Below are 12,126 nucleotides of genomic sequence, written 5' to 3'. Positions count from 1 at the left end.
TAACACAGATTCACCTTTATAAAGCACACAAAAACCACATTGAGAATTGTTGGAGGAAGACAAGGCTGAACTTACCCGAATGCCCGTGGACCGAAACCGGCGAAGAGAGGTACTTCCCCGGGGGAAGGTGAGACCCGAGCGCCGAGCTAAGGTGGCCGGCTGTGGAGACGATCCTTCCGCTTGCAGCGCCGACTCTATGCGGCTCCATGCTCAGGCCGGTGAGCAGAGGAGACGGGACGTGTACTGTTCGGTGATGGCCGAAATCTCTCCCATCCATAATAATTCAGCGCGATTCCTATCAACTCTGCTTCGGAACAAATCCCTCTTGTTTAATTCAGGATACTAGATAGTCCCCAGATTTACAACCACATTATCAGGTTTCCTTTGAGCCATTCTCAACCGCATCTGTGGAGAAAAGCACTACTTTAGTACGTACAGTAGTTTAAAATATTAAATCCATGTTTCAGACGCATCTTCTTACAATAACTCAAATGAATTGGAAAATGTGGCTTTTATTGGCATAAAAAAACAGAGAAAATTACATGTGCGTTTCAAGTTACACTCAAAACCTTTCCTCTTTAAGGATCGGCATCATTTACAGCTCATGCTTTTTCGCTATTAAATAGAAATTCTAATCTATGTTAGAGCTTGGACCATACAGTTTACATCTGCCACCGAGAGTTCTGCTGCTCTGTCGCTCAATTCAAATTCTGCCCGATATTTCATGTGAGCATTGCTAACGCAAGACATAGCGAATACCCACAGAACTAAATATTGCTTCTGGTACGGTTCGTAATTATGCCACCGCCACCGTGCATTCGACAGCAGAAAGCAGACAAAAATAATTTTTACTTTAACTCCCGATTCGCAAGTATATTGTTGGTACATACTTTTTTTTAAAAAACTGCCCAGAGTAGCGGGTGATTATGAAACAAAATCAGCAACCGCATTGCTTCTTAAAATTATAGATGATTACCCCTGAAACCAATAGCTTTTTAAACATAACACTAAAAGATCATCTTTTAAGCTGTTTAGAGCATTTTGTATACATTCAGGCTCAATAATTCAAATGAAGTACATAAGTACAATCAGTAGTGATGATAGAATGCGAGCTTATTTTTTGCTCTACTACTATAACCCTGATACGGGAGTAAAGGTCCCCCCACCTTCGTTTTCTAATTAAACACATTCGAAGTTCCATTCAATAGAATCGACGGATTCCTTTCCTTAACAAAGCGTACAATCGTTCTATCACTGTGATTTTTTGCAGTTTCTAAAATCCCAAGTTCATGCCCACCAGTCACTGTTCTTTCGTAAGACGCGATGCTGAAACATGCCGAAACCAGCAAATATAGAACGCAAAGGTTCCTTAAACTCAGCAGTTAGGCGTTTTGAGACATCTACTGCAAGCGCAGCAGACATTAATAACATCTCCAGATAGAGTGGAAGATTTTTTCTCTCTCTCTGTCTAGAACTTTTCGCTACATTTGCCAACCTAATCCTTTAGGAGCTTTGTTTCCGTATCCAGGCTTTGGCCAATGTTTCGGGAGATGGTTTAAATCTTGATTTTAATTAAAAACAGGCATTTGTTCAAAAGAGTACAATCAATTGCAATCCCCGTCTCCCGTGGAACATAAAAAAAAACTAATTCTGTTTTTTAGGGAAAAAGGCTTAATATACGTGTAAATTTGGTCATTTTCACTTATCTTTTTAGCAATAAAATGAAAGTTTATCTTTTTTAAGCGGATAGCAGTGAACGTCTTGCTCTTACAGAAAATCCGGTCTAACTTCAGTAGAGACTTAGACAGCCCAATCGACAGCAGTAAAATATATAAGAAACAATCCCACCTCTATTCCAGTAACGTCTAGTGTTCTGGAGAATCTCACTTCCCAGTCCAAACTTGTGCGAATACGCCCAGAATAAATGTTTTTCACGGTTTGCGCGCCTTCCCATTACTTCACGTCTTACAAGCACGGTTGATTACCCTGTACAATAGTTAAAGAGTACGTTAGATGTGAAACTTTACTCACGTTTATGGACGATTCAGACAGCTAAGTAGGTTTTCCCCCCAGTTTATTTTAATCCAAGATAGAGGTGAACGCAAATTCTGGAATCGCCATACAGAAAACAAAATACAAAAACCTCTTTCAACTCTAGCCAGTCTTCCAAACTCTCCTTTTGCAATGAAGCACACATTGTTTCACCATCGCCTGCCTCCTGTCAATCACACCGTGTCAATAACTCGACGATTGGCTGAAGAAGCTGCCAATCAATCAATGTAAACACGCCTCTGATTGGCCCGGGGCCAACTCACCCTCGCGACGTCCCTGAAAAACCAATTAGAGAGCACGGGAAGTTTCAAGGCGATCCTTTGTACGGCATTGAACGATCACAATAGTACTCAGTATAGTGCGGTTTCGAGGTTGCCCATTCTCTCGTGAATGATCAAAATAGTAATAAGAATCTGGCGAGGAGTTTCAAGTTCCCCAACTACTCAGCTTCGCCGTGTTGTCTCATGTTTTTTTCAGGCGGTTTCAAGTTCCTCAAGTTCCCTAACACAAGGAAAGGGACTAAAATAGTAATGAGCTCCCCGAGCGCCAGGGGAACAACCGTCTGAATGTTTGGAAGAGCTCATCTGAATATCTCCCAGGCACAATCGCGCCTCGAATGAAAGAAAAGCAACTTCTGAAGGACTCATCAGCGTTGTGTTTGTCTCAAATTGGCGACAGGATCGAGATAGAAAGCGAGAGAGGGAGAGACGCCCAGAGAGGGGGAGGGGAGGGGCAATTAATGCGGATTGACTGATGGCAGCAGCAGAATGCAGAAGATTGTGAATGATCAATGGAGCAGTAATGACTGACAGCTTCCTTCCAATTTATTTTCCCCCTTCCTTTCTATTCTAATAGAAAAAAAACGCTGCTATATTTTAAAATGTAGAAAATCAATGTATTGCATCCCATCATGTTATAATTAAATGCAATGCTTGGTCCGTGAATTCTTTGTCTACCAAGGAATCTTAAGACAACTGATTACATGTAGCACGGCGTGTATTTTTTCCCTGGTTTTGTTCAGTGTGTGACTCAATGTTTAATATACTGGGATGCAACAGAAGCTGTAATGTGATTAGGTATGTATAACAATAAATCATCCGGTTAATAACGAGTTGTAGATATCCATGTGTCTTTGTGTGTTGGTGGTGTTCATGATTGGATCGACAAACGGGATTGCAATTTATTTTTTTAAATTTTCTGTTCAATAATCGAGATACGGCTGTCTATATGATGCTTTAATTGATCTTTTAAGTGCGTCATGTGTGTGTGGATGACAAATTGAACCGCGGCTGTGCGATTTCATGTTTTTAATACATATAAAATAATACTCTCGGTCAGTTGGGAGCCATGTTTGAGGAATGGGTAATGAAGGGCAAACAGCAGCCTGCAAGGTTACCCGGCTATATTTATTGTGCTGTGTTTTCTATACAATGATTTGGTTGAGAGTTCGACCTTGAGTTGAAGGCTTTTTTAATACTTGTTAAACGAAGCCCCAGTAAATAGCACTGCTTACGTGACAAACGTTCGGTGGCGAGTTACAGTTTGCTGGCAAATGTATTCTCTGCTTGTCTGGCAGACATTAATAACACGTGGCAGGGTGCTGGAGTTAGAAAGATATGCGGCGATTGCAAAAGTGAAAAAAGCCCCCTCTTCCCACTTTATACAATGTTCATTTCTATTTCTCACTGTTCCGCGCTGTACAAATAACTCACGTTTAATAATTTTTAACAGAAAATTAAGCCCTACAGGCAAATAAAAAGTCGTTGCTTGGCAAAGATTTCAGAGAGCACAAAATTGATAGAGGGTGGAAACCGCTGGAATCCAGGGTGGGCCGACAGTCGAAATTCTCCCCCCTACCCCCATGCCCCCCCACCCCAGGACCTAAGAAAAAGCTGTTTGGAAGATTAAAGCAATTGAATCAATATTTGGGAGAGCGGCTCAGGCGGCGAGAGGAAGGGCCCCAATTCGAGTTTTTTTTTACAGCGCCTTGAGGGTTTTTACAAAGGGGGAATGCGGATACTTTGCCAAACGAATTGATGCGACTTTCTCTGCTCGCAATATACCACCCCCGTCCCCAAACAGATAAATCGCTCTAAAACTGTACCGGGTGACCTGAAAGGGAGCGCTCAGAGGGACTTTGGTTTCTACCATTCCGTTTCTTCCAAATGTCTCAAACGGACATTTATAATTAGGCTGAAATGGGGCGTCTTGGTTCTAATATGAAATGTTTAACATTCAGATTTTAATGGGTTGGGGTAAATTCTTTGCGGATTGGATATTCTGCAGTGGGTCTTGTTCTTTTGAATCGTAAATGCTGGCTGGAGTGTCTCTCACAGCTTTATGTGAAAAGGTCACTCTCAGAAAACAAATCTGTATTGTGGTCCAGAAAAGGAGTGCAAGGTCATTTTGACTCTACAAGTTTTTATTCCATCCAAACCAAGTTCTGCCGTGGTTGAAACTATCAGAAGAACGTAATTACTGACAGTCCTCGTATAGATCTTGAGTTAGCTGATGAATTTTTAAACGCCAACAAAAAAAATGCAGGTTAGAAAAGGGCGTCATAGCTTATAATAACAGCATTTGGCAACTTTAGCAAACCTTTACCTGATCCGAGGGTGATTTAAAAATAAACACAGATTCCGGTATTTTCCTTTTTAAGAAGTAAAACATTGATTCTCAGACTTGAGCAACGCCAGTGTCCTTGGCGCCAGTAAGTCAGAAGTAAAAATAAATCATAAATAAAAATATGTACCTAATATTTTCGATTAAGCTGATATGGCCGTGTCGCTTCAAATGCCCTATGTAAACAGCACTACTGACTCCCGAGTTATTGCCCGCAAGGTCTGAACCTCAAACCAATATATTGTTTGATTCGAATCGTTGATGCCTGCTGTAAAACATCGAGGAAGGGGAAAATGGTATTAATTTAGAGAAGGTGATCTTGTTACCACAGTGTATGTTGTTCCAGAAGGTTGGAAATGGATGTAATAAAACTTTCAAAGTTGTAAGTCTATTTTAAAGACCGTCGCCTGCCTGGCATGCTGCTTTAGGTCCCTATATGTCAATCAACATAGTTTTTGATAATCCAACTACAGTATACTATGTTCTGAGTTCTCTGCTGTTCCTATGGCATAAGTCCTGTGAGGCTTTCCGATATTAATTTTAAAGTCTTATAATTATGATCCACAACGGACAGTGAAATGCCGTTCTCAGTCAGAGCTGGATTCTCAACCGCAATTCCCAGCACATACATTTCAGCTTTTAAAGCGCGACTGTCAGTTTTCTGAAGAACTTTGTTGGTTTATTGATGAACATGTCGGTTCAGCTTTTGATTTGAGCAACTGAAAACTGAGTTCACGAGAGTAAAATTCTCCCCTAACTTTACAGCAAAATTTTTAATGTTTGTGTAATTTGTACGAATGGAGGTTGGGGTGTGTGTATTCTGTAACCTTGGGCCGCAATCGATAATGTCTACTTTGCACCGTTTATATTTGCCAGGGTAAACGTAATATGTTCTCCCTGTGTGCGAGTGTGTGCACGCTCATTGATTTAAATCAGTTAATTTCCCCGGATATTTGCATTGCAAACAGTTCTTCACCAAACTCGAGATCAGAGGTGCAGTGGCGGCAATAAATCTCACCGGACTGACCACAGTAAATTATGTTAGGGCGTTGCTTTTTTTTCAACCCATTTATTTGTCACCGTCCAGATCCTGTACAATCGATCTGAATTAAAACACTGACCGCGTGCTTACATGCTTCAGCATATTTGGAGGAAAGGCGCGATTAGACGAATGCGCATTATAAAGAGAATGTCAGCGTTTCGGTTGCTAAGATAAATCTAACACTGCCTAACAATAATGTTGTTGTACAATAATTAACCAAGTGCCTGCTCCATAATACGCGGCGGTATCATTTCACAGCGGACTGCAAAATATATAGCATTTCTGTTTCATATTCTTGGCAAACTTAATGTACTGAGACTAAGTCATGAGTTACAACATGACCACATTGTAAAACACAGTACACATACCACTGTAACGTTACTTTGCTACATTGCGATATCAGAAACGGCCTATCTGCAGCTCACAGAGTAACCGGAATGAACTGGTTGAAGCTATCTGAAGATAAGGATGCTATTGTGGCTGTCCTTTCACATTCAACTGAAGGGGGTGGGGTTGACAAAACGAGGCGTGTTTTAAGCCTTACTTCTTTTAAGTCAATAAAACGAACCGGCGCGTTGAGATAATGAAATGATTCAGCGGTCAACAAATCAGCCTTTGACACAATTCTTTCTGTATCTTGTTTAGACGTTTCTGTAACTTCGGTTACTCTAAGGTAGGGTGGAACGTTGGGGGTAGCTGCGGATTTAGCAATTTTACCTGAACTTCGGTAAACCGGAAAAAGTCTGCTTCTATTTTTATGCTTTTGTGCGTTTTTATAAACGAAACTATGCTGGTTTCATTACAGGATGACACTGGCACATAGATCTTCAAACCTTTCTTTGCGTATTATAGGCTCTTTAATAAACGCGTGCGATCGCTGATTCCCCTTCTGGCTTTAAGTGTGTTAGACTTATTTGTTGTACTGGTGAACAGTCAAGTAATTGGAAAACATCGGCGACAGCAATTAAAAAAAAACCAAGATACTTACGGCAAACTAACTAGATTATAATTTGTGTTCTCTCCGGTGTGCCTGGATGTTGGCAAACCAGTAATTTCCCCCGGTTAAAGTAATGAAAACAATGTGATCACAAAATTTTAAAAATCGCAATTAAACAGACCATTTGTTTCAGGAGTGGCGTGCCGGGTATAACGCGGTCACTTTAGTTTCAAGTATTATGGGCTGTGAGTGGAATTTAAGCTTGTCTTTTTATTAAGTAATCGGCAACAATGAAATAAACTTTACTGGTTTGCCATGTCGTGCCCAACGAATGCTCTTTAACCCTTAAGCAATTGGATTTTAGAACTGTCGGCAATATTTAATGTAGGGAACATTTTTTTCAAAACAATTGCATACAGATTTATAAATAACTGGAAAAGGCATATCTCAAAGTCTAATATACGTGGCGACTCGTCGAATGAAATTCTATCCAGGGAGACCTAGTGAGGGACGTTTTACGTTAGAACGGCATGACTTTTCAAACGAACACGCTGAAAACCGAAAGAGCTTGGATCAATATGGCTCTGTCTTAGAACAGCAGAATAGAAAAACATAAAGTCACAGTCATTAGATATGAGGTCTTGACAGCTAACTTATCTCATGAATCACCATTGAGTTCTTTGGTCTGCCAGTGGAGCCAAATAAACAGCGAGATAAACAAAATGCACATTGTTCGCTGTTTCTTTTTCCACTGGAAACGACTGGTGCTAGTTTCATATTAGATGGGGACTGTGATTAGCGATTCCTTGAGTGCGAATATGCCTCATTGGCGAGTGTGCGTGGACTGCTGTCGTTCTGGCATTGAAGATAAACGCTCCAGTATTTTCATTAATTCCGTCGCAAATCTGGATTTCCAGAATCTCTTTTGTGCAAACAAAAAATGGTTGTTTGCTTGTGTGTGTGTGTGTGTGTGCACGCGCGCTTGTGTTTGTAATGGGGGAAGGGGTGGAGTGGTTAAAATAAGAGGCTGAAGATTAGAGGGGATTTAAAAGCAGGCTTTGCACAACAAAACAAAATTCCTTTCTGCCACGAAATTAAACTTGTCTATCCTGTAAAATGAACTGATAAATAATACAGACACAATTCAATACCATGATACACCTTGATATTTTCGTCTTGTCGTTCGCGTTAAAGTTGGCGATTCAACCAAATCAATCTCCAAGGAGAGCTTGCAGATTTCCTTCCTTAGCTGTTCCAGTAAACGAGATTTCCTGAGCCAATGCTCCATTATCCTTATACCCATCACTGGGGCTTATATGAAGTTTTTGAAAACTTCATCACAAATTCTACCTATGATTTTCCATATTGTAAAGTATCTTCTCCAAAATCATTAGGCAATAATTGCAAGATAACTGGATGGTGCAGGATTTTAACTACAGCTGTTGCAAATATATCGCTGGTTGGCTACACCTTTTACTTGTACAACAGCTATTGATTTCCACATAACACTCCTCTTTTTTTACTACTTTGTAAAGTCTTGTGGAATATTATGTAAATAAAACACAAGGAAATTAAAACAATTTAAATATAAGTTACTTTCTTAATAAGTTCCACCATCAATGTAAGAGTTAAGATCCTAACTGGGGTCCAGTTTGTTTAGAGGGGCAATTTATTTTGTCTCTGAGTCGGTCGCCAGTACATGCTAATTCAATTTGACAAAAAGTACACTAAGAAAGTCCAAATGCAACCGCACAGCCACAGACGAGGTACTGATTCAGTGATGGACGGTGCACATTGATCAAGCTGATAGATTCCAGGTCCACCCGCTTACATTTTTTTTGGAGCTGATGCAGCGTATCATAACAGCCCCAATTCACTCGGATCAGGTTATTTGTTGCCATTTCAAATTTCAATAGCCTTGCCCAATCGTTAACGGAACTCAACTCCGTACGCTCGCGCTTTTATTAATGTGGTAACTTCAGCGACCCCAGTCTATCAATTTGCTGACGCCCACTTTAAACCAAACCGAGAAGTTACTAAAAATTCCCAATGGTTTATACAGTATTAGCCTTGTAAGATGTTTTTTTTAATGTAGCAGTTTTCTCCTTTTTCTACTGCACAGTCGCGTTTACACATGCAACGTAGTTTCTTTAGCATTTTCGTGTTTTTTTCTATGTTAGGATAGTCGCGTTTACACATGCAATGTAGTTTCTTTAGCATTTTCGTGTTTTTTTCTATGTTAGGATAGCGATGACGCGGCTGTCGAACACAGAGAATACCCTTTAATCCCGGGGTCATAAATCAGAGCATCCGACTAGAGAACCGGGAAGGAGTACAAACAATTCAAAAAAGTGATTCAAGGTTGGTGCTTGATAGTTGCGGAGGAGGAAAAAGAGGGTGAAGCTCGAAAACCTAATCTTGATAAGCACCTGAGGTTTTCAATAAACCCGATCTGTGTGTGGCAGGGACCTGGTTGAGGGAGAGTTATACCTCACAAGCTTCCTTACATAAACAGAAATGCAAGCCAACATGTAAAATCGGAAATTAAGCAAGCTATCCTAGAGTCACTGGCTTCCTATAAATGAACTTCTTGTGAGATTACAAAGAATGGTAGATAACGGATATTTTTCAGTGCCTGCCTCGAGTACAAATCCTGACTTGAGTAATAAATAGGGCTTGTTAGAACATGCAGGCGAAAACCTTAAGCGTTTTATATTCAAAGTACAGGGTCCCTTCTACATCTCCTTTTGGATTCAAAGAGATTTTCTTTCTGTATTTGTTTCCTAATAACTCACTCCCCTGATATACCGGGAACCAACAAACGGAACATTGCCTTCTAGGTATTTAAGTATCTGCGATCATTTCAAACAGGGTAGCATTTTTTAAGGTCACTTACACGTGAGCGCTGCAGCTACGGTGCATTTTAGTTACAGCCACCAGTTGATTCGGAAACCTGAGAAACTGACGCGAAATTGACGAAGTAATTTTTTTGTGACCGGCGAACTATGCGTGTCTTTTACATAATCACAAAACTCACAGGTAATCTCCGGGCGACCGGTTACTTTTACTTAAACTCCTATCACAGTAACCTATTGGTTTGAACATACATAGAAGAGTGAATCGTCTGAATGGCTATATTTCCCATGGCATGTGAGGTGATTGAATCTATGAGAACAGGACATGGCATTAAATAAAATAGCAAAATTTGCGAATAGTGAATACTGTCTTTGTTTCTTCTGACAATATACTAAGCATTGGACGATGGTTTGCACCTTCAAAAGAAAAAAAAGGCTCCTAAAATATTATTTTAACCTAATGTATAAATTTAAAAAATAAGACATGGGTATTGAAATGGTACATCCCGATTGTTATAACAAAAAAAGATCCAAACGCGAATTCTTGTGTATCTATTATTTTCTCCACGCTGTCTCTGTCTGCGCCGTTTGATTTATTATAGGGACTTTGCACATTGGTACAAAACTGTGCCTCATCTGTTTCCTAATGAGTGTCCGATATCAGCTGCTCTGTGCGAATGAATCATGTAGAAGAGGGAAAAACCGAATGTGGAGGGAATGGGAGGGAAGGACAGAGATAACAAGATAGGAGACGGTAATCAACCAGTTCCGGAGAATAAGTAGTGTGGGGGAATTAAAATGAGAACGTGGAGAGAAAGAAAGACTAATTGAATAGCACAGGGGAAGAGAAACAAAATGAAATAAAGAGAGAATGGGGCGATGTTACAAGACAGAGGATCAGTCCAAGTTATATCACTCAACACACGGAAAGCGACTGAAGCCGGAAAGGCGAGCTTATCAGCACTTTCCATCATTGTTCGTTTTTCCTGAGAGGCACGTATTAACGCTTTGCGGACTTTAGTAATCTCAAACTCTAAGAGCTCTTTTTCGGGTTGTATAAACCTGCTCAAAAATGTCAAAGAGAACAAATTCGGCAGTAAAACGCAGATGATCTTTTTTTTTAAAAAGTCTTAAGTAAAATATAGCAGAGTCTATATGAAATGTTTCTACCGAACGAGCAAAAGGACATCTGTCTCGAGTGACTGCCCCTCCCCCATTGCTGCTTGAAATCCGCATAAGCACATTTTGAGATTTAGAATGCCATTCTTTTCTGTGTACTGTATATAGACTGGAGTATGGGATTCCTAATGTATGGGTTACCACACAATCTGCAGATAAAATGTTGCCAGCATATCCGACACAAATACATTTTCTCAAGGAAAAAAAAACTTTACTTATTACTTGATCTCTCCGGCACCAAGTACATCAGTCCGGTTACCTGGTGATGCATTTAATTGCACTTAATATCTACACGTATACTAAAGGCCAATATGGTAGTGATATCGATGACCCGAGGTGATCCTCGGTCTCTTGATGTCACGAAAATCGATCTATATTTAAATTAATCCCATAAAAGGAAAAGTATAGATGTGGAGAATTCAAGTCACCACACAAGAATGTAGGGCGCTTATAAATATTATTTCGCATTTGATTAATTAAGATTTTTATTTCTATCTTTAATTCATTTCTTCCCCCTCCCACCTCACTTCCATATCGTAAAAGGTTTCATGAGGAGAAGGCAAACGGTTGCAGTAAATGTGTACTGATGGTTGTATTACAGACCACGAACGATCGCTATTTGGAGCGTTTTTCAGCTGAAAGGCTATTCTTGAGAAGAGGAAAAACGCAGTTAATAGCTATTCACTTTGTTGGACTGGGTTTATATTACCCTGTACGGATATCACACAGGAAAATACCACAGTTATGCGTCTGGTCTCTGTTAGACGTTCAGACTTGGCTGTTCTAAATGCTGTATGTATTTAATTACTTGAGCTCCAGGAAATGTGAAGATACGTTTGCACTTCAGACTTACACTCTCTAAATTTACGTTTCTTGCCCCCCTAAAAAAGTCAATAACTAATTTATTTAAACAGCAATGGCAATCACAGGGAACCAAGAGAAAGGAAAGAGAATGGCTCTGAAAGGCAAACGAAGCAATTTCCATTTAGGTGGCTTGCTGCAATTAGTCTCCATTATCATTTTACCAGTGGCATAAAGTCTTTAGACCAACCCAGTGATATAAGTATGGAACAAACAGTTCTAAAGTAAGTAACAGAAATTGATGCTAATAAGGTTTATGTGAAACATCTAATCTCATTCTAACCCAAAGGTTCTGACATAAAGCGGTTTATTATTTAGGTTCTATACTTTCAGACGAATAACACAGAAGGGATTAATGATCCGAATTCATTAGAGATTAACTGTGATTGGAACTATTGGTGACATAAGATTCCAGAGTTATATATTTAATAGCATTTTTATTCTGAATGCAAATGATTTTTTCCCCGGAATATCAACACTAGCATACCAACATACAAAATTAAGTGAAATTAACGTAGTAAATATATTTCCCGACATATACCAATGAAATTAAACCTGATTATGATTCTGATTCTGAA

The 12,126-nt window shown here is 39.8% G+C and overlaps 1 protein-coding gene across 8 annotated transcripts in view; it reads right to left on the bottom strand.

Moving 5' to 3' along the window:
- Positions 1-2,614, bottom strand: part of tnrc18 (trinucleotide repeat containing 18) — a 165,398-nt gene extending 162,784 nt beyond the window's left edge. For 4 of the 8 annotated variants that reach the window (XM_072268658.1, XM_072268663.1, XM_072268665.1 and 1 more), the window contains exons 1-2: positions 2,032-2,203; positions 76-405 (exon numbers count right to left, since the gene is read on the bottom strand). In XM_072268658.1, coding sequence (XP_072124759.1) covers positions 76-277 — 202 coding nt within the window. In that variant the 5' untranslated portion in view covers positions 278-405; positions 2,032-2,203. Of the gene's footprint in view, positions 1-75; positions 406-1,166; positions 1,273-1,848; positions 1,987-2,031; positions 2,205-2,315 lie in introns of those variants that run through there. The other 4 variants (XM_072268661.1, XM_072268659.1, XM_072268664.1 and 1 more) reach the window with 4 other exon arrangements.
- Between the last annotated feature and the right edge of the window lie 9,512 nt (positions 2,615-12,126).

The sequence above is a fragment of the Mobula birostris genome, chromosome 9 (assembly GCF_030028105.1).
Source record: "Mobula birostris isolate sMobBir1 chromosome 9, sMobBir1.hap1, whole genome shotgun sequence".
Taxonomy (NCBI): Eukaryota; Metazoa; Chordata; class Chondrichthyes; order Myliobatiformes; family Myliobatidae; genus Mobula; species Mobula birostris.
This window is presented reverse-complemented; position numbering and strand designations above follow the sequence as displayed.